Below are 24,319 nucleotides of genomic sequence, written 5' to 3'. Positions count from 1 at the left end.
AGGGATGTAGTTTTCAGTAAGGCAAAGTCTCCCTAATGCTTTAATTCCTCTTCCTTCGCAGCATCTTAATATGGTGATGGGTAAAAGAATGGCTATCTCTGTGCTTTGCAGAGGGTTCTCTCCAAAAAAGGTTCTCTCTGGGTCTCTCTGAAAAGAGTCTCAGCCAGATTTATTTATCTGACAGAACTTTACTTCATACAGCCCTGTAAAAGCCTTGGATGCTGACTCAGGATAAATTCTATATCACAGTTACCCTCTGTAAATGTTCAGCTCATCAAATGCTGAAGCTGAAGGAATAAGAAGAAAAAAAGCAGCAGACCTGTGACCCCTGTCTAAAGACCCTGCTCCTATTTCCAGTAATCCCAGACAGAAAAGGACATGCAGCTGATAGCCTGGAAGGTGACACCTGCTGAAGAAAATTTTTTCCGTAAATGAGAGGATTAATTCACAAAAAATCAGAGACAAAAAAGAGACATAAACTTTCCAGCATCCCGGAAAACAGAAATCTCAGCAAAGCACCATTATTCCTTTGCTGCATCAGTGAAAAAGCCACAGATGTGAGACACAGCACTTGCAAAACAAGTACTTTCATTTGTGTTGCACTCCAGGACACCAGGCTTAACTAAACAAACCCTGGAATGTGAACGAGCTGCTCGATACACGGGATCAGACAGCCACCCCTGGTGCGTCCCCGCTGACGGCTGTGGAATTCTGCCAGGGATTAACCCAACCCCAGGGTCCTGAAAAGTGAAATAGCAACTGCCTTGCCCAGGGAGCAGCTTCCACTGTAGCTGGGAGTGCTTCCCCTGGAGGCTTTGCTGAGTTCAAACACAGAGCAGGATCCTTCATGAAGCAAATGTCACCAAGGCAGGTGGCAAAATGGCACCCGGCCAGGTGGCTCAGGAAGGCAGAAGCCACTTTTAAAGGGCAGAATCTTTTTATATCTCAGAAGCACATACAATGTCTGAAATATTTTGTCCTCAATTATAAATTGCTGTAACACCTCCTACTGTATGGAGGTGTGGTTTGTTTTTTGTGTTTTGTTTTGTTTTTCAGATTGTATTATAATGTGACAGGGTCCCTTTTACAAAATAAGCAAGTAGAAAAATGTAAAAGGCTGCCCAAGGTCTATCCAGAACTTCTGAAATTCTTCACTGTGGTCTTGCTGTGACATCCCTGTGTCCACAGAGGATGTTCATCATTCCAGGATCCCTGGGGATCTCTGTCCCAATGACCTTTCCATCATGGCTGGTTGACAAGGGACAGCCTTGGGCAGGAACCCAAAGTCAAACTCCCTGTTTTTGGAAACCAAGTACATTTATCATCTACCACTGTTCTGTTTGCAAAAACCCAACCAACCAAAAACAAAACCAGAAAACCCCACACTTTGCCAGTGCGAAACATAGAACCACAGAATGGTTTAGGTTGGAAGGGACCTTAAAAACCATCCAGTTCCATTCCCCTGCCATGGGCAGGGACAATTTCCACTAGAAGAGGTTGCCCCAAGCCCTGTCCAACCTGGCCTTCAACACTTAGGCATGTCCTGCCCTGCTCAGCAATCCTTTCTGCTCTGAAAAACTTCTTCATGGTCAAGTGTCAGAGCACAAGGCTGGTGGTCAGAACGATTTGCATCTCTCACCAGCTGTGCAGCTGGTCCACTCCTACTCCTTGGTCATGCCAAAATTTTAGCCAAAATTTACATATCAGGCATACATATATACATACATATATATATATATTTATCCATTACAACTGATTAGCAAGTACTTTGTCAAACCAGGGAGATGGAGAGCAAATTATGACCAGAATAAAAGTAATCTTGAAGCAGGGACAAGACACAATTTAGTGGTGGAAGTGGCAGTGTTGGATTAACAGCTGGACATGATGTTCTCAGAGGTCTTTCCCAATCTTAATGATACCATGATTCTACCCCAAATACATTTAGTTAATGCTTGTTTGGAGACCTTTTGCCTTCCTGAAGCCTGTTAGAGCATGACAGCTCCTTGGGATGGTCATGCTGAGAGCATTCCTGGCATTCAGAGCCAGGCTCATCTCCCTGCACGTCAGACACAGAGCTCTGAGTGCTCTGTCTGGTCAGGGGAGGGCACGGGGCTTTTCCAGGCTGTGAATCACCCCACTCATCGTGGACGTGTTCCTCAGGCTGGGATGGCTCACACATCAGTATCTGGGAATTACAGGGTGGACAGATTCTGTGCTGGCCTCACTTTTCTCAGTCCCCTCAAGGAAAAGTTGGCCATCCACACGTTTCAACACCCTCCAGCAGCAGCACATTAACTCCTCTTCCAGGTGCTTCTGCCCACCCTGGGAGGAGAGTCTGAGGTTGATCCCTTAAGTTTTAGCTTTTGTGTTTTCCAGATTCTGTACTGCCTTAGTGTGTGACTCTGAACTTTGTATAAAGGGTTAGCAAGTTCTCCTCACAGTTTAGTTAGACAAAACAATCCTTTTCCAGCCTGAGAACCAAGGACATCATTGCAGCTTCAGGCCCAAAAAGTATCAACAATAGGAAACTGAGGAGAGCAATCTGGGAGGATGGGACTCCATAACCTGGAGCTTCAATTGGATAATTAACCCCAATATGCAAATGGACCCAAATTTATAAAAGTGTGAGAACTAGTGACTGGCCATTCATTTTGTGACCATCTTTGGTCCACCTTGGGTGCAGCCCTGGCCAGGCTCTTGTCCTGCCCAAGGTGTATCCTTTTAATAAATACCTACTTTATTCCTTTAACTCTGTCCAGCCTCTGTTCCAGTTTGCCTCTTTAGGCATCAAGTGAATCAGACCCTGGAGGTTCACTGATGAAATGAGTCCCTCTGGCTGTCCCACCATGCTCTGAGCCATCACCAGATGAAATTACATCCCAGCTAACAGAAATATCCTAATAACAGAAAGTCACTTTTCCTATGCTCAGCCCTCATTAATGGACAAAAGTTCCCTCAAACACAGCTTTTTATTTCTTGTTGGTAGAGGATTTATTATAATAATGATTAAAATAATTATAATTATTATAGTAATAAATGAAATAGCTATAATTAATTTAATAATTATGATTCTTGACTCTGAGGAGCGCAAAAATTTTATCCCTTAAAAAATATATTTGTGCTTGTTGGATACCAGAAAACACTTTCAGCTCTGTGTCAGACAAATAAATATAGGTCTGTTCTGACCAAATTGATTTTATTCACTTCTGAACTGACACAGATTTCAATTTGAGTTATGGCTTTCAAAAGCCTCATTAAAGCAAACAGCTAAGCTCTGCACAGAGCTAAAACAGGACGTATTTTCTGATAAAAGTGAGATCTGAGGGATCTCTTGTCATGCAGTATTTTCTTTCCTTTTGAATTTACTATTCACTACATTTTCCATTATTATTTAAAATATCATTTAAGGCAAGACAAAGTTCAATGTGATAAATGTTGACTCTTAAACAAAAAATGAACTCCAGTGAAATACTGAACTATTTTAAAATTCTAATTTTTTTAAACTACTTTAACATCCTCTGGGGATTATGGTCATGGGGATTCTCAATAAATAGGGATTTCTGAGTGGATTTTTTTTCAAAGAATCACAGCAGTCAAATTAGAAATTTATCAAAGATTTAAGCTAAATATCAGCCAATATGAATAATTCCCTAACACTGAAGGTCTTGTTCTTCCTGATTCTTCAAAAGCACAAGTGGAGAACTCTTCATCCTTTTACTGGAATTATTTTCAGGCATATGACATATAATAAAAGTTTTTCGAAGGAGAACTCATCAGTGTTGTTCGATCAGGATAAATGTGCAACAATCCATAGATCCAGGCACAGCAAACAGCTTCTCAGGAGGTTTAATTTTCAAACCTTTTACACAGCACAGCAACTACACAGAGAAATGAATTCTCTCTGCAGAGACTGGGCTGTTTCAGTGACTTTTTTTTTTTTAAAACTATGGAAGTGGCTGGGTGTGTCAGTTTTCCCCCAAAAACTGATTAACAAAGATGGCCCTGCCAGAATATTTTAGCATACTCAGATTTCACCTCTCTGGGGTCCCACTGACAAACCAGCAACTGCTTGTGGAAGGGTGAAACCAAATACAGCTCAGCTCATCTGCTCTGTCACATGCCTAGGCTTGTAATGCAGCTGATAATATCCTCAAATTGAAGATACAGATTTGTTTGGCATCATTTTAAAATCAGATTGCCTTGCAGACCACACCAAGCCCAAACTTGCACAGTGCTGGGACACACAAAGGGCTTCACAAACCTTTAAAAAGTGGAGTTGAGAATGATCTTTGAGGTCTCCTCCAAACCAATCTATTTTATGGTTCATTCTGTGATTTACCAGCATGTTACCTGTACACAGGAAACGATACAGAAAAGCAGAGCCAAGACTCACAAAAGCCCCCAGCCACACTTAACCTTCCCCACTTACCCGACTCCACGGCTTCTTTAACCATCACGGCGCAGTAGGGGTTAATCACCTCCCCCTGGGACGGCAGGTAAGGGCCACTGTCGTAGTTGGACAAGCCAATACGCAGGAAGGGAGACATGACAAGTCCTGTGCCAAACAAAAGACAGGCCACACTTGGAGAGAGTCTAAAAATTCCCCCGGCTTTAACCAGCGCCTTATCTCCGTCGGACAGCGGGACGCGGCCGCTAGTTATCCATCCAGCTGGAGCCTCTCAGGCTTCCTTCCACGGACTGAGCCAGCGCTGCTGGACGTGCCCAAGGTACTGGAACTCAGCTGTCGGCTTGACCACGGAGCTGAACTCATCACAGGGCTGGAAAAACCCACAAGGGCAGCTCCAAGCGCTGATGACTTCACGCCGACTGTCGGGAACGTGCAGGAGTCACAAATCAGAGCTTTCCTGGCTTGGGATAAACCTCTGCTGTAACTTATGTTGAGTCACATCAAGAACCTGAATGCTATGGGAATAGAGAGGGGTTTGGGAATACTGTTGGGAGCCTCCAAGCTGAACATGAAACTGTGAAATAATTGTGCACTATTTATATACGGCATGGAAAGGAGCTCAGGCATTCCTGGGTGCTGAACCATATTCACAAGTGAAGCTATAAAGAGAAAGTTCAGCTCATATGAACTGCACTGTATAGACAGTGAAACAAAATCCCCTACCAGAAAAAACAGCACCTCAGGATTTATTTTTAAGCAGCTGAAAACAGAAACAAATACAATCAAAATGCCAGGAAACACTACAAAACCTTTGGGTTGAAACACTACAAAACTTTCTCTGGAAGGTCTTTCAAAGCCTTCAGAGAAACCAGAAATAATTAATTGCTGTAGCTAGTGTCCATCATTATACCATGTGGGCCCAAAACTGGGATTTACCACCCAACCTTTATCTCATCATCTAAGCTTATCATTCCTGGCTTCTCTTGGGGAGCAAGAGACACTTTGAATTCAGCTGCAGATGTCTGTCTTGGACCACCAAAGTTAAAAGACATCACTGCTATCACCAGCTGTTATCTGTCAAATATATTGACAATGACACATTATTCAAGCACAACAGCAAAAGGACGAATGACTCGTGGTGTGGGAGCCAAGTCTCTTCTGCATTTTACACATAAAAATGATCTTTCTGAAGGGAAGCTTCTCTCACTTCACATGGAAGAAGTTACAAGTCCTTTGCTGGGAATAGCATTCTCTTACCTGTAAGTGGTATTTTCCTGACAGGTAAGTTCAGTCTCTGGGAGGAGCTTTCCTTTTCATCACTGTTGTGGACAGGGAAAGGCTTTTCTCAGCTGAAGGAATAACTGCTCCTCTGGCCAGGCTGACTTCAAAATGTGCCTCTCTGTTCAAGGACACAGGAGGCAAGACCACCAAGGAGAGAGGAAAACTTGAGGAAACAAGATGCAGCCCTTTGCTTGAGTGTTTTCTCTCTTCCCCAGCAGTGTGGAGTGATGAGTTTCCATCAGCCCCTCGTACAAAAGTCTGGGGCTGCTGCAAAACTCAGAACAACTTTTTGTCAGCGCATGGCCAGGTTGCAGCAGGTTGTTGTTCCACTTGTATCCTGGAGCTGATGAGATCTTCTCCTTCCTCCTGTTTTATAAAACAAAGATAAACAGCTGCAGCTATTGCCGGAACACCAAATCTTCTGGCTGAGTATTCACAAGCACTGAGAACTCACATTCCAACATTTTCCGACACAGATGGCTCATGAAGCCAACTGTCCGTGTTCTCTGACAAAGAATTTGCCTTCCCAGAAGGTTTCCCTAAATTTACTACTCTGCACCACGCCAATTTATACAATAAACAGCATCTGAAGACTCTCGTTCCCATTTGAGCTCCTGGGTGTGCTAGCCAACAACCAGGCTGAGTTTTCAGGAAAACAGCAAAAAAGTCACAAACTCTCTTGGATACTGCACTTAAAAGAGAAGAAAACCATCAGGTTTCTGGGGAAGAGAGGATGGGGCAGAGAAAGAGGAAAATGCATTATGGCTCATGTCTGTTGTGTATCCCTAGGAATGCAGAGGTCATGGATCTCTGCATGTGGCATCACCCTCGACCAGGGCTTTTGCAAATTCCCAGAAGCTGGTGGGAAAAGGAAAAGCACCAGGTGGGGCTTGATATAAACAATCAGGACAATCCTGTTCTCCTCTGGATGAGAGCAGCATCTCTGAAGGATATTTCACATTTGCCAAGTGCCTGATGAAGCTGCTTTGGAGAGCCACTTGCATTTGGATAGATCCTCAGGCACAGACAGACCTGTGGCACTGCAGAGAAATACAGTGAGTGGTTTGTGAGTGCTCCATGGCAAGAAAAGGCTAAAAATTCTGTCTCAACTGTCAGAAGCAGAGAAACCTGATCAAATTAAGAAGGGAAAAATCTCTCCAGTGGAAAGAAATATATGTATATATATTTTCCCTTTCTGTGTAATGCAGACATTTATTATGACTTAGACATTTCCTTTGTTTCAAAAAGCAAGATGCTTATGAAGTCTAAAGACAAAAAGAAAAGCAAATCAAGGAGTCTCTGTCAGCAGAAGAGAAATCCAAGGAGCTGTATATTCTGTAGCATTAGTGTGGAAAGCTAAAGATGGCCAAAAACTAAAACCAACAGCCAAAACATCTTCATTGAACCTCTGTGTGTGAACAGAAATGTCCTTTCTGCCTCTACCATACTCCACCAATTCTGGTCACTGCTGGGCAAGAGAAAAAATTGATCCTCCAAATTTGATCTTCCAAATCCCTTATTCCTACAACTCTGGCTTCAGGAACTTGATGCTCCACAAGCAGGAGCAGCACGAAGTGCAAGGGGTTAAGCATTCCCTTACCAGAAGTTTCCAAATTCACCTTTAAAGGCTCAGAGTGCAGGTCAGAATTATTACTCAGCATGTTGGGCATCTAAGAACATGACTGTTGCTAAAAGAATCCAAAGATCTTTTGATGGCTCCTCAGCAATAAAATGTGGTGACACTATTGACTCAGGTACTAAAGAAATAAAATTAGGACTAAAGGTGAAATTCATCACACTTCAGTTAAATCAATGTATTCACAAAATAGGTAGAATGGTGAAAGCATTTTGTCCTGCTAAATGCTGCTATCACTGCTCCAAAAACCAATGCTTGGATGTGCTACAAGACCCCTGTTCAGGTCTGTGGATCAGCTCCCTGAGCAGTGACATTTAAATCTTTCCTTAGGTTAATGCTAAATGCATTAATCTTAATGCTGGATGTTCCCTCCGTCCCCTCCAGTGCAACACTTCATTTTGTCTCTCTGCAATCAAGAACTTCCTGCTCAGGTATGCCAGAGATGTTGTGGAATCTTCATTCTTGAAATATTAATTTTTGAAGTATTCAAAAGCTAACTGGGCATGATCCAGGGCAGCTCCTGCTGTCCCTGCTTGGACAGGAGAGGGGGACAGGAAGAAGTCACTTCAAAGCTCAAGCAGCCTGTGGTTCTGTGAAGACACAGTGGGATAGACCTCACTGAGACCCAGATGTCTGCAGCATCTGCACCCCCATGTCACCTGGGCTCCTGAGAGAGGAACAGAGAGGAATTGGCACCTTCAGTTCCTGAGCTGGAACCACCAGTGTGAGATTTCCCTCCTTTGAGAGCCAGTGGGAATACCTGGGGATGATCTGCTCACATGAAGCACCTTCACTGCAAGACCTGTCTTAGATCAGATTCCGCAAACCATTCAAATTTCAATGGATCCCTTCAATGTATCAAATCTAAAAGACTTGTGCTGGGACTTCACATAAAGCAGTTTATTGCAGGAGATGCTCTGCAGCCTCCAGCAGACAGGTGAGAATTTTCCACCAGCTGCAGGGCACGTGGGTTTGGCACACTGAGAGTCAGCACTGATAAACCAACAGCTGCCCTTCTACGCCTTGCAAAGGCTGGCTCAAGCTTGCCAAAACCAGAGTTTACTGCTGTACCAGCCTCCTGTGAGCACTCTGCTCTGGGGTGGATTTCTTTACCCTGCCCAATAAATCAGACAGATAACTGGTTTCCTGCTTCTCTCCCACTGTCTTTCCTAAAAGCACCGTGGCTTTGGCCCAAACATCTGTTTTCCAGGTCAGATTTCCAGTATTTACCACTACAGAACTGCTTCTTGGCTGGCATCCACAGCCACAAACAATTAAGCAACAACACAACTCAGCTCCAGCACGGCTCGCTGTAATAGCAGCAGTTTAATTTAACACCAGAAACAGCTGCACTGGATATGGAGAGTGTCTGCTTAATTTCCCAGTGGAAAGGATACTGTGAGGTATCTGAAAACCAAGGATGAAATGCAGCTTTCTGTAAGAGGCCACCTGCAGCCTCTCCTACAGTGAAACATTAAATAAGGCATAATTGGGGTTCAGCAGTGCTGCACCCCACTTCGCTGGCACAGGGGAGATCTGCCCACTCTGGAGAATAATGCAACAGATGGAAATCATTCCCAGATGATATTAGGAAGTCATAAACTCCTTAACATCCTTAATCAATTGTGGTTAAGTAGAGAGGAAGAAATGAGTTCCTGCTCCCAGTCAGCAGAGGATCTGGATGGAGGACAGCTGCCTGTGATGGGATTTGTTCTTTTGCCTTTCACTGACTGAAAATGGATGCATGTGTGACACAGTAAAGATGGCAATTTACTGAACAAGGGCCAACTGAAAAGGGAAATATTTCTGCATTTGGGATGCTGCTTTCCTAATGTCATCAAACTGTCATTTTCTCAAGGTCAGAGGGAACATTCTAGCTCTCTCTCCTTTTTTTTTTTTTTTTTTTTTTTTTTTTTTTTTTTTTTTTTGAGGCAAAACTGCTTGCAAAATGAGTTTGTAATCTCCAGATCAGCATCACCAAGAGGGAAAGGATCCAGGAGTTATAGCTGGAGTGTACGAACTTTCTTTCACCCTCTTTCCAAGGCATCTCCCAGCAAAAAAGGCAGGTCCTGAGCCTGCAGAGATCTGTTTGTAAGGCTGGTGGAGATCTGCACATGAGCATTACACACCTCATGGCCATCCTGCAGATTTCAAGAGCAACACTGAACACCAGCAGTGATGGCTGAAGTCCTTTTCTCCATCCCCTGACTCCTCATATCCCACAAACCAAACAGGAGGGAATGGGGATCTAAATAACTTCCCTGAGTGAAGTGCCCCTATCAGCTGTTACTTCAAAGGAGATCAAACCAGCCTGTCCATGAAGAAGAAAGTTCAGAACCCCTCTGGGTGCCATCCAACATTTCTCACACTTTCCTTTGTCAAGGATGTGGATCAGAGGAGGAGAAGGAGGGGAATTTGCAGAGCCCTTTGATTTTCCCTCTTTCTGTAGGCAGCCACCCCGTCTTCAACATCTCACAAAGGTAGAGGAGGGAGAGAGTGAGGCAAGGCAGGAACAGCAATCTCTGATAGGATTGGCACAATACCAGACTCCATGCAACTGAAGAGCCTCCTAAAACTTCTTGGAATAGCTTGATTTCGAAACAGAGGTGATGCTCCCCCCACAAACCCTTTCCCATCACTTGCAGACACAGAAGACCTGTGCAAAGCACTTCCTTCCCTTCTGGAAATGAGGCTTGCAGGCTTTCCTAGGACCAGTGTCAGGCACAGAGATGGGGATTTTTCTTTAAAACCCTCTGGGATGTCTTGTGAAGCTGTGTTTGGAGTGAGTGGTGTATATTGGTTACAGGACCTCTCCTATATACACCCTTCAAACTCTGGACTCTGCTGAGCTCAGGGGTTTTCTTTTGTTGCATTTGTGGTGCACGAGACAAGACCAGAGCCTCAGGTCTATTTTCAGATCTTCAACATGACTAAGCCACAGTGGAGTCAACACAGGTGTACAGATTTACAGCTGTAGAAGGGTCGGTGTCCATCCCACTGGGGAACTGCAGGAAAGAGCTGCTGGAAATGCCAGTGGTCACTACACTCACCCATGGACTTTGGGATGCAATCCTAAACCTTTCAAGCAGACACAGGTATAGCTGGGCCTTAAAACCAGGGAATTTGTGCTTTGCTATCGCCTTGGCTCTCCACATAACAACTCCTTCAACCTGACTGTCTTGGGTTGCAATATGTAACCAAAAGTGTGTATTTTATTTGCCATCTGTTGAAACCAGTCGGGGAGGTGTTTTTCTTTATCTCTTGTATAACCCATTCCTCATAACTCCAGGAGGGAGGGGTCAGGTGCCTTCTTTTAATGGGCCAGCTGTTAAAACCAGCTGGGGCAGTGTTCTTTATCTCTTCCAGGACCCATCCTCCCTCCAGGGGATATCTGCTGTTAATGGGTCATCGAGGCTCACTGCATGGCTGATAAAATTACATCATCCATTGGGAGATGCTCCACCCAGGGGGAGGAGCCAGGCATTCCTGCCTGGATAAAACCTGGATTCAGAACACCAGGACATCCTGTTTACACTGGATTCCCAGAGGAAGACCAGACCCACCTCACCACCACTGGATCCTTCCTACAGGATCATCTCTACTCCAACAGAACCACATCTGTCACTCCAGGAGGACTCATTTGGACCACTCCCAAAATCCTGATCAGGGTGTCAGGTTGTGTTCTGACTCTGACAGTGTTTCTAGGGTTTCTTTTTGTTGTTGTAAAGAACTGTTATTCCTATTCTCATATCTTTGCCTGAAAGCCTCCTTAATTGCAAAATTATAATAATTTGGAGGGAAGGGGTTTACATTCTCCATTCCAAGGGAAGCTCCAACTTTCCCTGGCAGACACCTGTCCTTCCAAACCAAGACACTGACCTAAACTCTGGCTATGCCCAAGGATCTTGTTCAGCTTTTCACCCCATCAAGCTACAGCTTCCCAATTTCCTCTAGCACAGCCTGATGTCTCCTTACAGCAGATTTCTCTAAAAGCAACCTCTCTTTTCTCTGCTTGACCAGCGAGTCTGCAGCTGCATGCATCCCCTGACTGAGCCAGCAGGGATGCAGGGGCCTGTCCTAAGCAGGTATGATGATGTTGATGATGATGATGATGATGTGTGGGGGTGGTGTGCAGCAACTGCCTTTTGGTTGGGATAAAGAGGCTGGGAAATCGTAGCCTGGCTGCCTGTGAAGAGATTAAGGGTGGACTCACATAAATGTACAGAGACAACTGCACTGCACATATGGGCTGCCAGCCCAGTCCCCAGAACACCCAGTACAGAGATATAAACATTTGTAGGTATCCTGAAGAGGATATTTTAAATAAAGCCAAACCCATCCCGGAACTGCCCTTTCTGTGCTGTGATTACACAAAGATGGTCAAGGTCAGTCCTAGCACTGATGTTCAGCTATCCAGTGAAAGGGACCCAGATTTTAGGGTTTGATCCAGGAGCAGATGCATTCATGTATAATAGCGATGACAGCTTGGAGAGACAGTGAAAAACACCTGGGGGAGGACCCCACACCAAAACCATCCCCTCTGGAATTCGCTTAGAAATGGAAAAAGGGTCCAATGCACAGGAACTCCCCTGAGTACTTTTTAATTTGCTCATCAAGGAGACAAATTCTTACACCAAAAGAAGAGCTTCTCTTAGATGTGTCTATTGTTTTCCAGCAGACAATGTGAATTTATCTACCTTGGCAGGGCTTTTAAAGCTGAAACCTTTGTTGTTTGTGCAAACTGGAAAGAGAAGCAGAGCAGACCCACCAAATCTTTATTTGGATTAAACCCCTCCAGGTCCTGTCCCTGAAGCTAGGTCAGATCCCTTTGTTTTCCCTCACATTTAATGAATTTTTGTCACATATGGTCCTGAAACAAAGCAGTCTTTCTCATTTGCACTGTTGGAAAAATGCCCAACAATTCAGTTTACTCTCCTTTGTAAAACTTTTCTCTTTTTTTTTTTTTTTTGTGCATTTTTGGGGTCCAGTGCATTAAGACAAACTTGCCAATTTTGCTTCCTTATTTCTCTGGAAAACTTCAGGTTAATTTATTTTCCTGTATCACTTCATCTCTGTAACATCTGGACCACATGAGCTCAAAAGAAATGTTTTCAAAGTAATTATCCCTATCACACTTGTTTATCATTTTTATTACTATATTTTCAGGTTTTAATTGTCTGCCAACAAACACAGACCAAACGAGAAGGGGCAGAACACTGTTTAACAAACACTGGACACAAAATTCTTTCAAGAGCTTTTCAATGTATGAGGGAAATAAAAACATCCTGAACTGAGACGTAGCTACAATATGTCCTCTCCTCTGCCTCCTGTTCATTAGCACAGCAATTTCTGTATTTCTGTATGATTTTGGTACTGGTTCACAGATTTCTTGCTCTGACCTTTTGGGTGTTTTTTGGTGCTTTTTTTAATGACACAGGTGGAGTGTTCCTTAAATACTTCACCATCTTGTATCAGGATGTTTTTTAATGCACTGACTTCCTGCCAGTGCCAGCATCTGCACCTATTTTTCATTTTCTTTCTCTTAAAAAGAAAGAAAAAAAATGCCAAAGAGGGGTACAGACTTATGAACATCCTTCCTTGTGCAGGCACAGTTTCATGCTGTGATGAACCTAATTCAGCAGTGGAGGTATTTAAGGTCTTTGTTTAATCCAAAAATCTGCTCAGGGTATTTGGACCCCGGATTACAGAAATGTTGGGCTGGAAAAGAGCATTTCACTCACCCCTCTGCCACCCAGCAGATTGTGTCTACCTCATCCTTGAGGTATCTGTCTGGCCATCTGTCAGCAGTGAAGCTTCTTCTGTGCTTGGTGTCACCACACACTCCTCAAAAAAGTGGGCAGAGTTGTCACAGGAGACTCGGATGATAACTGGAGTCCACACTGGACATGCACACCTGATTTCTGTGTGACAAAATGGGCTTTGGAGATGTTGGCCAGGCTAGATGGGGCTTGGAGCAACCTGGGAGAGTGGAAGGCGTCCCTGCCCATGGCAGGGGCTTGGAATTAAATGATTTTTAAGGTCCCTTCCAATCCAAACCATTCCATAATTCTATGCATTTTAGGAAACTAATTTTGATCTAGGATTGTCCCATGTTTCTCCAGAGCTTGCACCATTATTCAAAGAGAATCACTGTGTTCTCCTCACTCCTCTGCAGCACTGGATGCTTTTTTATCAGGCTCAGCAGATAGGAACTGCAAAAAGATGTCTGACCATCCAGATAATTCATTTTAAGCACCCCAACACCACGAGCCCAGCTCTGGTGCACAGCCCTGAGCTGCCTCCTCCTTGCCTGAAATCCTCCCAGGAAGTCTTCAGTAATCTCTGCTCCTGTGAGCACCTGGCCCAGCTCACATTTTACAGTGAATTGCACCAGGGACATCTCAGGTTAATTCAGCTTTTTCCACACCTCTGCAGCTTCATCATTTAGCAGTTTATTCTGCTAAATATAATTACATAAATATATATCAGAATCAGAAATACTTCTTTTGCACAGCAGATGCTGGCAGAGCTGCAGTTTCTGCCATTCTCTGCTCCACCAAGTTTTGCTGCCATGGCTTCACCACAATCATCTCCAATTTGTTGTTGTTTCCATCATTTTCAGGTGCCACATCTGTGTCACCTCTTGTCAACACCATCCCAACTCCACCTTCTATGTTCTTCCCACACCCAAGGCCTCTGGACTCCAGCCACCTCCTTAAATAAACTGACATACCATTTCCTCTCCTTCAGTCATATTCAATTTAAAACTGCATTTCTACTTAAATAAAGAAGCTCTGGCTCCAGTTATGCTGCAAGTCCTCTTCCCATTCATAGTCTGCTGTCCTGTTCTCAGTGTCAGAGCTCCACATCAGCTTCTGGGAGATTTTCCACCTCTCCATATCTTCCCATTCCACTCACCATTTAATTCCCATCAACTTTATCATTTATCCACCAGATTCTTTCTGTGCTTCTGCCCTTAGTTATCTCCCTGACTGGGAGGGATACAGGACACAAAGTAGGATGAAGAATGAAATATAAAACACAGAGAAAACTAACTTTAGACTGAAGTGGTGAGAATCAGGTTTTTGGGATATTTTGTTGTTGTTTTAAGTTTCTAATTTAGTTTCTGGTGTGGGTTTTTTTTTATTTGTTTGTTTTTTTTTAAATAAACATATGGCTATTTAAGCAAACCTTCATGCATTCACACTGTAAGAAAAGCTAAATCATGAACATGCAGACAACATCTGCTTCACCTCAGCATCACTGTCCCAGCTCAGCTGAGCAGTGCAGAGCACAGGGAATGTGCTGCTCCTCCTCACAGACCACTGGCCAGAGGAAAAGCTCAGTCACACCCCCAGATGTCCAGGTACACTCACAAAATCCCAAACTGGGACACACTGAAGGCCCCTTCCCTCTCCTCACCCAAATAAACCAATTCCTGGCACCCAGCTTTATCAATTCACTCTGTTACCTCCTCCATCCACATTTGCATGTGGACTGTTCACCCCAGGCCCCTTCACAAACAGCAGAAAGAAAGAGATCTGCTGGGTTTTCAACTTCCATTATCCCCATGTCGCTGACTGGAATGGGTCAAATGACCTCAAATGCCTCCTTCCCCCAGGGCTGTGTGTGTCTGGCATCCCAGCTTCTGAGATGAGGGGATGGCTCCCACAAGGGGGGTCCCACCTGCCAGAGGCTGAGTTAATTCAGAGATCAGCCTGTGGGTGTTTTTTTCTGTACTGAAATCCCCTTGAATTAACACAGGTATTGCAGATGGGATAAATAAGCTGAGGACAGGATGGCCTATGGTTCTCCCTAAATACAACAAACTGAATCCAAATGCACTGAAACCTTTATCTACTTTCCATGGGGTTTGGATCTGGTCTATAAATAAGGCAGAAGGACAATGTTAATGTCTAGGAACTGGGAAAACTGACAGAAGCTGTATAATTAAAATTTCCAATGAAGAGATTTGGTAAAAGCACCATCCTTTCCAAATTCACTACAAAATACGTTGCAAAGAATCACCTTGTTTTGATGGGGAGGGGGGCAGGGAGAAAAAGAGCTGTTTTCAGGAGGTTTTGTTTACTTAAACAATATTTTAATTGCTTTATTAACAATGTATGTAGTTGTCCTGGCCCCCTCCTCCGGCACGAGGGGGAGGAGGGACAGGGGAGCTGAAAAAGGAAGCTGGAGGATGCACGTTTTTTACTATTTCACCCATGTTGTAAATCAAAACATAAATAGCAAGTGTTACTGTAAGGGTGGGAGGGGAAAACCTGGGTAAATTCAGCCCTCAACATGTGCACACTCCTTCAAGACAAGCAACAGTGGCTCCCACAACTGCACTTCTCTCTCTGTTTTCTGTTGAAAAGCAGGGCAAGACCTTGCCCAAATCCCATTCACAAGTCACAGCAGATCTCCACGAGCCTCAGGAACTCTTCCTGTTCTTGACATATCAGCCCCAAAATGCCTCCCCTCTCTCCCAGGTTCTCCTCCCATCTCAGCTCTCCCTGACTTTTGCTGCTGTTTTAGGTGAGGAAGAGGAGCAGCCTTCACCAGCACACAGAAACTCCACAGCAAAGTGAAAGCACCACATCAAAAACCTCCTCGGAAGAAAATGCTCGGATCCAAGTGAAAAATTAATCATGTGTAAGTTTAGATTTGAAACAGAAGCTAAGCTTCTGCCCCTACCACAATCTGGAGTCGGGTTCCTGGGGGTTTATGGCACCAGGTGATCCCAAATCTTGGCCCCGTGGGAATGTGACAGCCCTCCTGCTGCTGGATGTGGTGTCTCTGAGTGTCTCCAGGGATTGTTACCTGCTAGTTACAAAATTAGGAGTCATTAAAAGATCAAGCTGAACCAGGGCTTCACTTGCACCAAGGCAAAGCTGCCACACACCTGCATGGCTCAGGGAAGTCACTCCAGCTCTGCCTGCGTGTGTGTGATCTCCTTCCCCATCCCTGGAAGTGTTCCAGGTCAGGATCTGAGCACCCTGGTCTAGTGGAAGGTGTCCTTGACCATGGCAGGGGAGTTGGAACAACCTTTAAGAACCCTTCCAAACCCTTCTGTGATTCAATGATTCTGATTCTGTGACAATTCTGCTGCCACCGTCTAGCAATTCCCTCTTTTATTTTTTGGTTTTTTTTTTTCTTAAAATTAAGGCCACATATCTGGGCATTTTATATAGATTAGGGGTTAAATCTGGCCTCTCCAGCAGTCATTTAGCCCAAATGAAGCAACAGCTGTTGTGTGTTTGATCCCAAGGAAAGAACTGGGTACACAGTAATAAGTTACTGCATCAATGAGGACAGACAGAGATAAAATATTCCCCTACTAAACCCAAGAAAAAACTTGCTGTCAGTCCAGAGCTAGGAGTACATTTGTCAGAAGGGTCCCTCAGTCACAAAAAACCCCCAGAAAAACTTAAAACAACTCAGCCCAAGCCCTACGACCATTCTGCTTTGAGACTCCTCTTTCACGCTCAATCCCTGCACCCCTGAGATGAGCTACACCAAACCCACACTCTCAGCAAATGGATGCATTTACAGTGGTGTGACAGCCCTTCTGCTTGTTGGGATGGCTTGTTGGGTTTATTTGCTTGTCCAGGAACATGTGGTGCAGTGACATTTCAGGGAGGAATTTCACTTCCTGGCCTGGGCGGGCGGCTGCTCTGCAATAAAATATCCCAGTGTGATGACAGGGGAGGAATCTGTGCTTGAATTAGAGCTGTTCTTCAGGGTTTAAACACTCTGCTGTACTCTTCCTGCATCTTCCAAATGCCTCATACTGCACAGAATCATAGGATGGTTTGGGTTGGAAAAGATCTTAAGGATCATTTGCCATGGGCAGGGACACTTTCCACTAGACCAGGTTGCTCCTCTACATTGCACTGACCCCCCATTGCTTCACCAGCCATAACTTTACCCCCAAAGCCCTTCAATAACATGTGCCAGAACTTTTCAAAGAAAAAATAAGGATATTTTCTGAAGCAAAGTGATGGGTTTTGCTGTAGGGTGTGAAATGGTTTGATAAAGCCATCCAATCATCATGACTCATCCATAAGGCTCCCACATATCCTCATTCTTTCTGCCAACCAGATTTATCCACAGATCCACAACTTCCCTGATCACTACTGCCATGGACACTGGAGACCAACACCTTTCTGCACCACATGAAGATGTCATGGTGCACTTTGGAAGCCCCTGGAAATAACTGAATGGAAATGCACGGATCATCTTTAACTAAATTCCTACAAGACACAATAACTTCGTTCAGAATCAAAACATCTTTGTTGTGAACCAAAATACTTTCCATTAAAGAACTTAAAATCCCTAACCATCTTCTCTATTTTGGAAAGGAAAACACCTTCATTTCTCTTGTCCTCTAAAGCCATCTGAGTCTGTAAACCCTGATGCTTCCAGCTTAGATCCTGCTGTTGTGACACCTTACCAGGGAGCAGGTCAGCGTGCCCATGAAGAGCTGGAATCTTGCTACACACCAGGCTGCAACACCTCCTCCTTTCCATCTCCTTCTTTCACCTTTTCTACTTCCCTATGTGCCATTACCTTTGCTAAGTTTGCTTTCACTCATATACATTGTAGATAATAATGTGTATGTATATAGAATGAATTTATTTTTATGGATTCATGTGCGGGCTCATCCCCTGCTCCTGTCAGTTTTAATTATGAAACAGTCCTCCCCCTGACATGTTTGCTGATAAGTATCATGTGATGAGTACAAAAGTTTCTAAATGTCATTTTTGGATGTCTTTAAGTATCATGGAAGATGTTCTAACTTTCTCCTCTACACGTCACATCAAATACTTTCCTTTAGCTGTCCATGGTCTGGTAACTTCAAATGAAAACTGATCTTTTTCATCACTGTGGGTGCCCTGGCTATGTCATGAGGTAACATTTTGGTAAATAAATGCAGGTTTCTCATTAAAACCCATGGAAATGTCCAAGGCCAGGTTGGAAAGGGCTTGGAACAACCTGGGACAGGTGTCCCTGCCCATGGCAGGGCTAGAACTGGATGAACTTTAAGGTCCCTTCCAATCCAAACCATTGTGTGATCTCTGATTCTAAGAAAATCAGGCTGAATATAGTACATGGATGGCCCCAGGATTCATCACCTCCCTGTCCTCACTAGTTTATCCACCAGAAACATTTTTGTCTTTTGTCTTTTGCCTAGGTATTTCCTATGCAAATGCTCTATTTTGTATTTCCTGCAGATAAGAGGGACGATCAGGAAAAGAGGATACACTGCTTCCCAGTGAATGCCAAACAAATGAAATGCCATAACAATTGAGGCAGTTGATTACTGAGAAGCAATCCAGCCCAAAATGGGTCAAATGTGAGGTGGAAATGACTATTTTAAAAAGAAACAAACCAGAAAAATGTCATGTTGAGCTTGTCCTCTGTACATCTTAAGGATCTTTATGGCTCAGATAAATATCAAGAAATTCACTTGAGGGATAATTGAGCCCCACACCCTCACTACACGTGGCACTGTGGTGACACAGATGAGGCACACTTTAGTGAGAACTGCACCAGTTTCTTCTCACCTCACCCTGGGTACATCCTTTAAAACCGTTCACTCACCCCACTCAGCATTTCTGCCCCAAAGCAGCAAATACAGCACATGTTCTTACACACAGGTGGAAATAAAAATATTCCCAAAAGGGATGTCACCACTCTGCCTCAGAAAACTGCTCCCAAGAAATGGTGTTACTAAAAGGCACAACACAAACCAGAGGAATTGCTAAGACAGCTGGATATGATTTGAAAAGTAATTTGAGTCCCTTCCCCTCTCACTACCACAGTTAATAAATGTTATCTCTGCTGCTGGATGTGATCTGGCTGGTGGTGAAGATGAAAAATCTCCAACAGGCCTGACAAATAACAATATTAACACAAAGCAGCAACGATGCAGATAAATCACAAAATCGACACAAACAAGCCCTGATACAACAAAAACACTGTGCAGTTGGCTACAGAGAAGGGTTTGCAGTTTGGGCTGCCTTTGCCAATGTTTTCTCCCAACCAGGAGCTGGATGCAAGGCAAGGAGGCAAACAGAGAACAACAGCACGAGATGGAAACAAACTGTCAGCGAGTGTTTGCAGGCTGCTTCCCATGTCAATCACCACCACGATCCAGGGAATGTTTCTGCGTGAGAACAGGCACATGAGCAACCCTGGGAGGGAGCTGTGCAAAGCTCCTGGTACCTGTGACTGCAGGCTCAAGGCTCTGATTAATCCTTTCCATGGTTTCACACATGCAGCTTTTGGATGTTCATGCTCCTGTACTGACTTTCTCTTCCTTTTCTATTTTAGGAGTCACTTTCTCAAAGCTTAGGCAAAGAACAACACTCTGTTTACACAAATCCTGGCTGCAGCAAAATGGGAAGCAACAGCAGAACTTGCAGCCAAGTGTTTTAACTTGGATCCACAAACATATGCATTAAAAAAAGCCAAGAGCAGAGCAGCCCTCCTGGCAGAGCCCTGGAAGGTGCTTCACACTTCACCTCCCTCCCACGCTGCTGCAGAGCTCTCAGCAATTGAACTCTGATAATAAGAGAAAAAACCAAAAAGTTGCCATCAGAAGTCATATTCACCATATCACTTCCTTCAGAACAAAGTGGAGGGACAAACAGAGACTAACCTGGAAAAGATCCCAAGGAAGAAAAATAAAAATTTGGCATGCTGGGAAAGCTAAGCTGCTTCTCTTATTCCCTCCATCCCTCCTTCCTTTTCTCTCCCTGTTTCGTTCGAGCTCTCCACCTCTGATGGGACACTGAGTCACACGCTGCTTCTGTGAGAAGCTCTGAGAGTCAACCAAGTGACTTTCTTTGAAAGGAAACACACTTGAGGCAGAGAAAAAAAAAAAAAAAAGCTAAGTTAGCTCCACCCTGGCAGTGTAAAAACCCTCAGAGCTCTCCTCGGGGTGGAAAATAAAATGAAAAGGTTTCCTCAGTGTAGCAGCATGAGTACAAAACCAGCCCGGGCACAGGGGCTGCTGAGCTGCAGGGTAGAGGTTCAGGAGGGAGATCTGAATCTTCAATAGAGCCTTAAAAAACAAATAATAAAATACATATAAAAGTGAGGACAAAGTCTAACTAAACTCTGCATTGACTGTTCCAGTGCAACTGTGGCATCATCTTAAGGCAGGGAGTCTTTCCAAAAACTTCTGCACAGGCTGAGCATCACCTGCTTAATTCACCTCATGTCCACACAGGGCTTGGCTGAAGAGTCATGTGAGGAAAACGAGGGGCCCAGCAGGGCTCAGGCAGCCTTGGCAAGTAAAGGCAGGCACCAAAGTCTCATGTCCAGCTGAGACAGAGAAAAAGAGACAGAGGCAACAACACTGGGATTCAGATTCAACTCTGATGTCAGGAATTCAGGCAAGGGCAGCTCCATGGTGAACTCAGGGAAAGCAGCATCTTAGGAGGCTCTCTGATACTTCCAGCTGAATGCAGCGCTGCTCCACCACAACCAGGCAGGACAAGAACCTCCGTGGAGCAGGTGCTCCTCGCTGGGCCCTCAACTCTGCTCCTAAAGCTCATTCCCCAGAAACTCACAATGCCTGGTGACCTCAACTGGGATGTGAAGTCTTTTCTTCAATAAAAAAGAAGAATGAAAAGAAGAATAAAAAAAACGGCACCTGCAGGGTCTCAAGGCTGTTCAAGAACACAAAAGTTTGAACACTGCCCTTTTCACTGCAAATAGTTCTGCTGCTCCCCCCGCCTTTTTTTTAATAAGAAGTTCAGTGAAACTTTATCTCTTCCTGCCCTAGTAACCCTACTAAATAATCTACTGTTAGCATGACTCAATTGAGTGGCTTTCAGCTGCCAAAGTGGGGTTTTTTTTGCTACTGTTCTTTCATCGGTCCGAATGAAAAAAGAAAAAAGAAAAAAGAAAAAAGAAAAAAGAAAAAAAAGCTTTTAAAAAGCTTCCCCCCTCTGAAAAGCATCACGCTCCTGGAGATTGAAGTACAGCCGAGAAGTTGGTTATTTGCCTTGTAATTTCAATCAGAAAGGATCCGATTCCACCCAGGAGCTGAACTCCACTCGCGTTCAAGGGATCTCAGCCGGGCTGGGGCTTCGGGTCCGCTCCTCCGAAAGGAAACGTGGCTCGAACACTGCGGGGCGGGATGGAGGAGGGATGGAGGAGGGATGGAGGAGGGATGGAGGAGGGATGGAGGAGGGATGGAGGCCGCTCGTTCCTCTCCAGCTGCCCAAATCTGTTCTCAAACTTAGCGCAGCTCCTGTTTCTGGAACATTACAAACTCGCCCCCAAAGTGATATACCCAGCAGCCGAGATACAACATCGCACCTAAAACTACACTTCCCTTCTGGCTGTCTTATTACACACTGCTGTAACCACGAAACATCTACAAACCAACGCTGAGCCCGGCGGGAGAAAGGCTTCTCCTTCTATATTTTCCCCAGTTTGTTCAATCTGTTGACTAAAACTGTTTGTATTCGGTTTTCATTGTGTTTTTCACTTTCTCCTTTTCTCTGTTAAATGAAGACACACGGGAGAAAACAACGCTCTTTTTTAAAGGCAGCAAAATGCGATGGCGAAACCACAAACACTCGCTAGAGAGAGACATCAGGTGTAGAAGCTGAAAGCAACTTAGACTCTTATTTAAGGGGGAAAAAGATAAAACAATAAAGCACAACCCTCTGGACAAACGCCAAGCTGTCACCTTTAAAATCCCGTGACAGCAGAGCCCACCGCTGCAGCGGAGCGTCCAGCGACAGGAAAATGCCGACAGCACCGAGCAGTGCCCTCAACTTTCCCGGTGCTGCTGCACAGCTTCTCCCTCCGGAGGTCTCATCCGTCCCTGGCACCGAGCCCTGAACCGGGACACCCTGCCCGGCCATGCCCGCGCATCCCCGGGCATTCCCCGGGCATCCCCCGCATCCCTGAGCATCTCCCGCGCATCCCGCTCCGCTCCGCCCGCGGTACCTGCTGCCCGCGCAGCGCGGCTCGGCTCGGATCAGCCCCTTTCGGCTCAGCTCGGCTCGGATCAGCCCGGTTCGGCTCAGCTAGGCTCGGATCAGTCCGGTTCGGCTCAGTTCAGCTCGGCTTGGCTCGAGCTCGGTCCCGCTCGGCACAGCCCGGCTCGGCTCTGCCTGACTCTGCTAAGACTGGCACAGCCCGGCTTGGTTCAGCCCGGCTCTGCTGAGCTTCGCCCGGCACGGCACGGCACAGCCCAGCCCAGCCCAGCCCGGCTCTGCTGAGCTCCGCCCGGCACAGCCCGACTCAGCCCAGCCCAGCCCGGCTCTGCTGAGCTCAGCCCAGCCCAGCCCAGCCCAGCCCAGCCCAGCCCAGCCCGGCTCTGCTGAGCTCCGCCCGGCACAGCCCGGCTCAGCCCAGCCCGGCTCGGCGCTCCCACCGCCCCCGCAGGGAAGCAGCGCACTCCGGGCCGCCCGCAGCCACCACCGGGGCTGCCCTCGCCGCCTCTTCCTCCTCCTCCTCCTCCTCGCCCTCGGCACCACCCCCTTCCCACCCCGGGTGTCCTCCCGTGTTTGCCTCACACATCCCGATCGCTTTTGGGGGGCTGGCGGTGCTGGGAGCAGAGCACGGTGTCCGCCCTGAGCTGGATGATGTCTTAGGGCTGGCGGTCCCTGCTGCTGACAGGGGAACAGTGGCTGCGGTGAAACTCTCTCTTAGAATAAAGAAACAGGACATCCTGGTTTTTCTTTTTTCTTTTTTTTTTTTTTCTTTTTTTTTTTTTTTTTTTTTTTCTTTTTTTTTTCAGGCTGCAAAGCTTTGCTGTTGTGGCTGGCAGGGGGGTTGCTGAGGGGTGCAGGGGGAATGTCTGCAGAGAAATCCTTTCCTTGTTCATCTCTCCCGTTGTGTTGTGTTCTTGGACATAGGCGTTAGAAAGCTCAGGCGGGGTTGTTGTGTGGAGGGATGGTGGTACCTGTTTGGTGCACCTCCTTCAGGGGCTGAGCAAAACTCAAAAGTGAGTTTTGCTCAGGATATTCCCTAGGAGACCTTCTCAGCTCCATGGGAATCATAGTTTCCTCCTGTGCTGTTAGAAAAGGTGTGATGGTCGTGGACAGGTGGATCTGGAGCAGGAAACTGGCCCAGGAACATGGGAGAGGAGCCACAAAAAGGAAAGGAAACCCCAGAAATGTGGTGGCAAGGGATTCTGGAGGAGACAGTGGGAAATTCCCCTATCCTCCAGGGCATCACCAGCTCTGTGAGACTTGTGGGCTTTGCTGACAGACAAATCTGATCACAATATGATCGCAGCTTTAGCAAGGAGATCTAAAGCTGTCCTTCAGCTCCCTGTGTACCCACAGAAAATATGAGGCCATGTTGAGCCACCTGTGGCTCCAAAGGCTCCAGTGAAGAATCCCAAATAGTGTCTCTCTAAAAGGCCAATGTACAGAACAGGACACCTGCCAGTTCTCTGGAAGATGTTTTGTTTGAGATCATCCAAATGAGGTGTCTAGAAATTTTAGGGCCTGTAAGTGTTCACTTTGAGCAGGCTGGGATGGCCATTTGAATATTATTGTGATTATTTTGCCCTTGAGGCCAATATCTAAAATGTAAATTATGCATTAAAATAAAGAAAAGGGTGGCAAGGCAAAGGGAAAGGCTGCTGGTATTTTGGAAATCAGGGGAAATGAATTGCTTTGAAAGAGTGGTTCTTTCCTATTTTCTGGGACAATTAGAGCTGACTGTAATACCTATTCCTGTCACTGGCAGGAGAGAAAAAGACGTTTCATGAGGCAGATGATTTTGCATTTTAATTGCTCACACCCCATTAACTTACACATCCATCCTTCCTGTCTGCATCAGAGTGCATTACACTGGGTTGTTGATACCAAAAGTATACAGAACAGGTTCTTTCACCCCAACTGAGGGCGAGCTGTAGATAATTAAAACTCCATGTATTCCCATCCCAAGCTTAAGTTTCCAGCTCTGTTGGCTGCTGATGCTGTTGCTGAAATTTGCACAGGAACCTGATGTTC

The 24,319-nt window shown here is 45.4% G+C and overlaps 1 protein-coding gene across 3 annotated transcripts in view; it reads right to left on the bottom strand.

The window, feature by feature from the left end:
* The window catches only part of PRKCQ (protein kinase C theta), a 56,145-nt gene extending 32,484 nt beyond the window's left edge, over positions 1 to 23,661 (bottom strand). For 2 of the 3 annotated variants that reach the window (XR_010080329.1, XM_063397079.1), the window contains exons 1-3: positions 22,299 to 23,661; positions 5,666 to 6,055; positions 4,430 to 4,555 (exon numbers count right to left, since the gene is read on the bottom strand). Coding sequence is in view for 2 of the 3 variants with exons in the window: in XM_063397079.1 (XP_063253149.1) it covers positions 4,430 to 4,547 (118 nt within the window). In the remaining variant the exon portion in view is untranslated. Of the gene's footprint in view, positions 1 to 4,429; positions 4,924 to 5,665; positions 6,056 to 22,298 lie in introns of all 3 variants that reach the window. The other variant, XM_063397080.1, reaches the window with a different exon arrangement.
* Between the last annotated feature and the right edge of the window lie 658 nt (positions 23,662 to 24,319).

Source organism: Prinia subflava, chromosome 4, assembly GCF_021018805.1.
Source record: "Prinia subflava isolate CZ2003 ecotype Zambia chromosome 4, Cam_Psub_1.2, whole genome shotgun sequence".
Taxonomy (NCBI): domain Eukaryota; kingdom Metazoa; phylum Chordata; class Aves; order Passeriformes; family Cisticolidae; genus Prinia; species Prinia subflava.
This window is presented reverse-complemented; position numbering and strand designations above follow the sequence as displayed.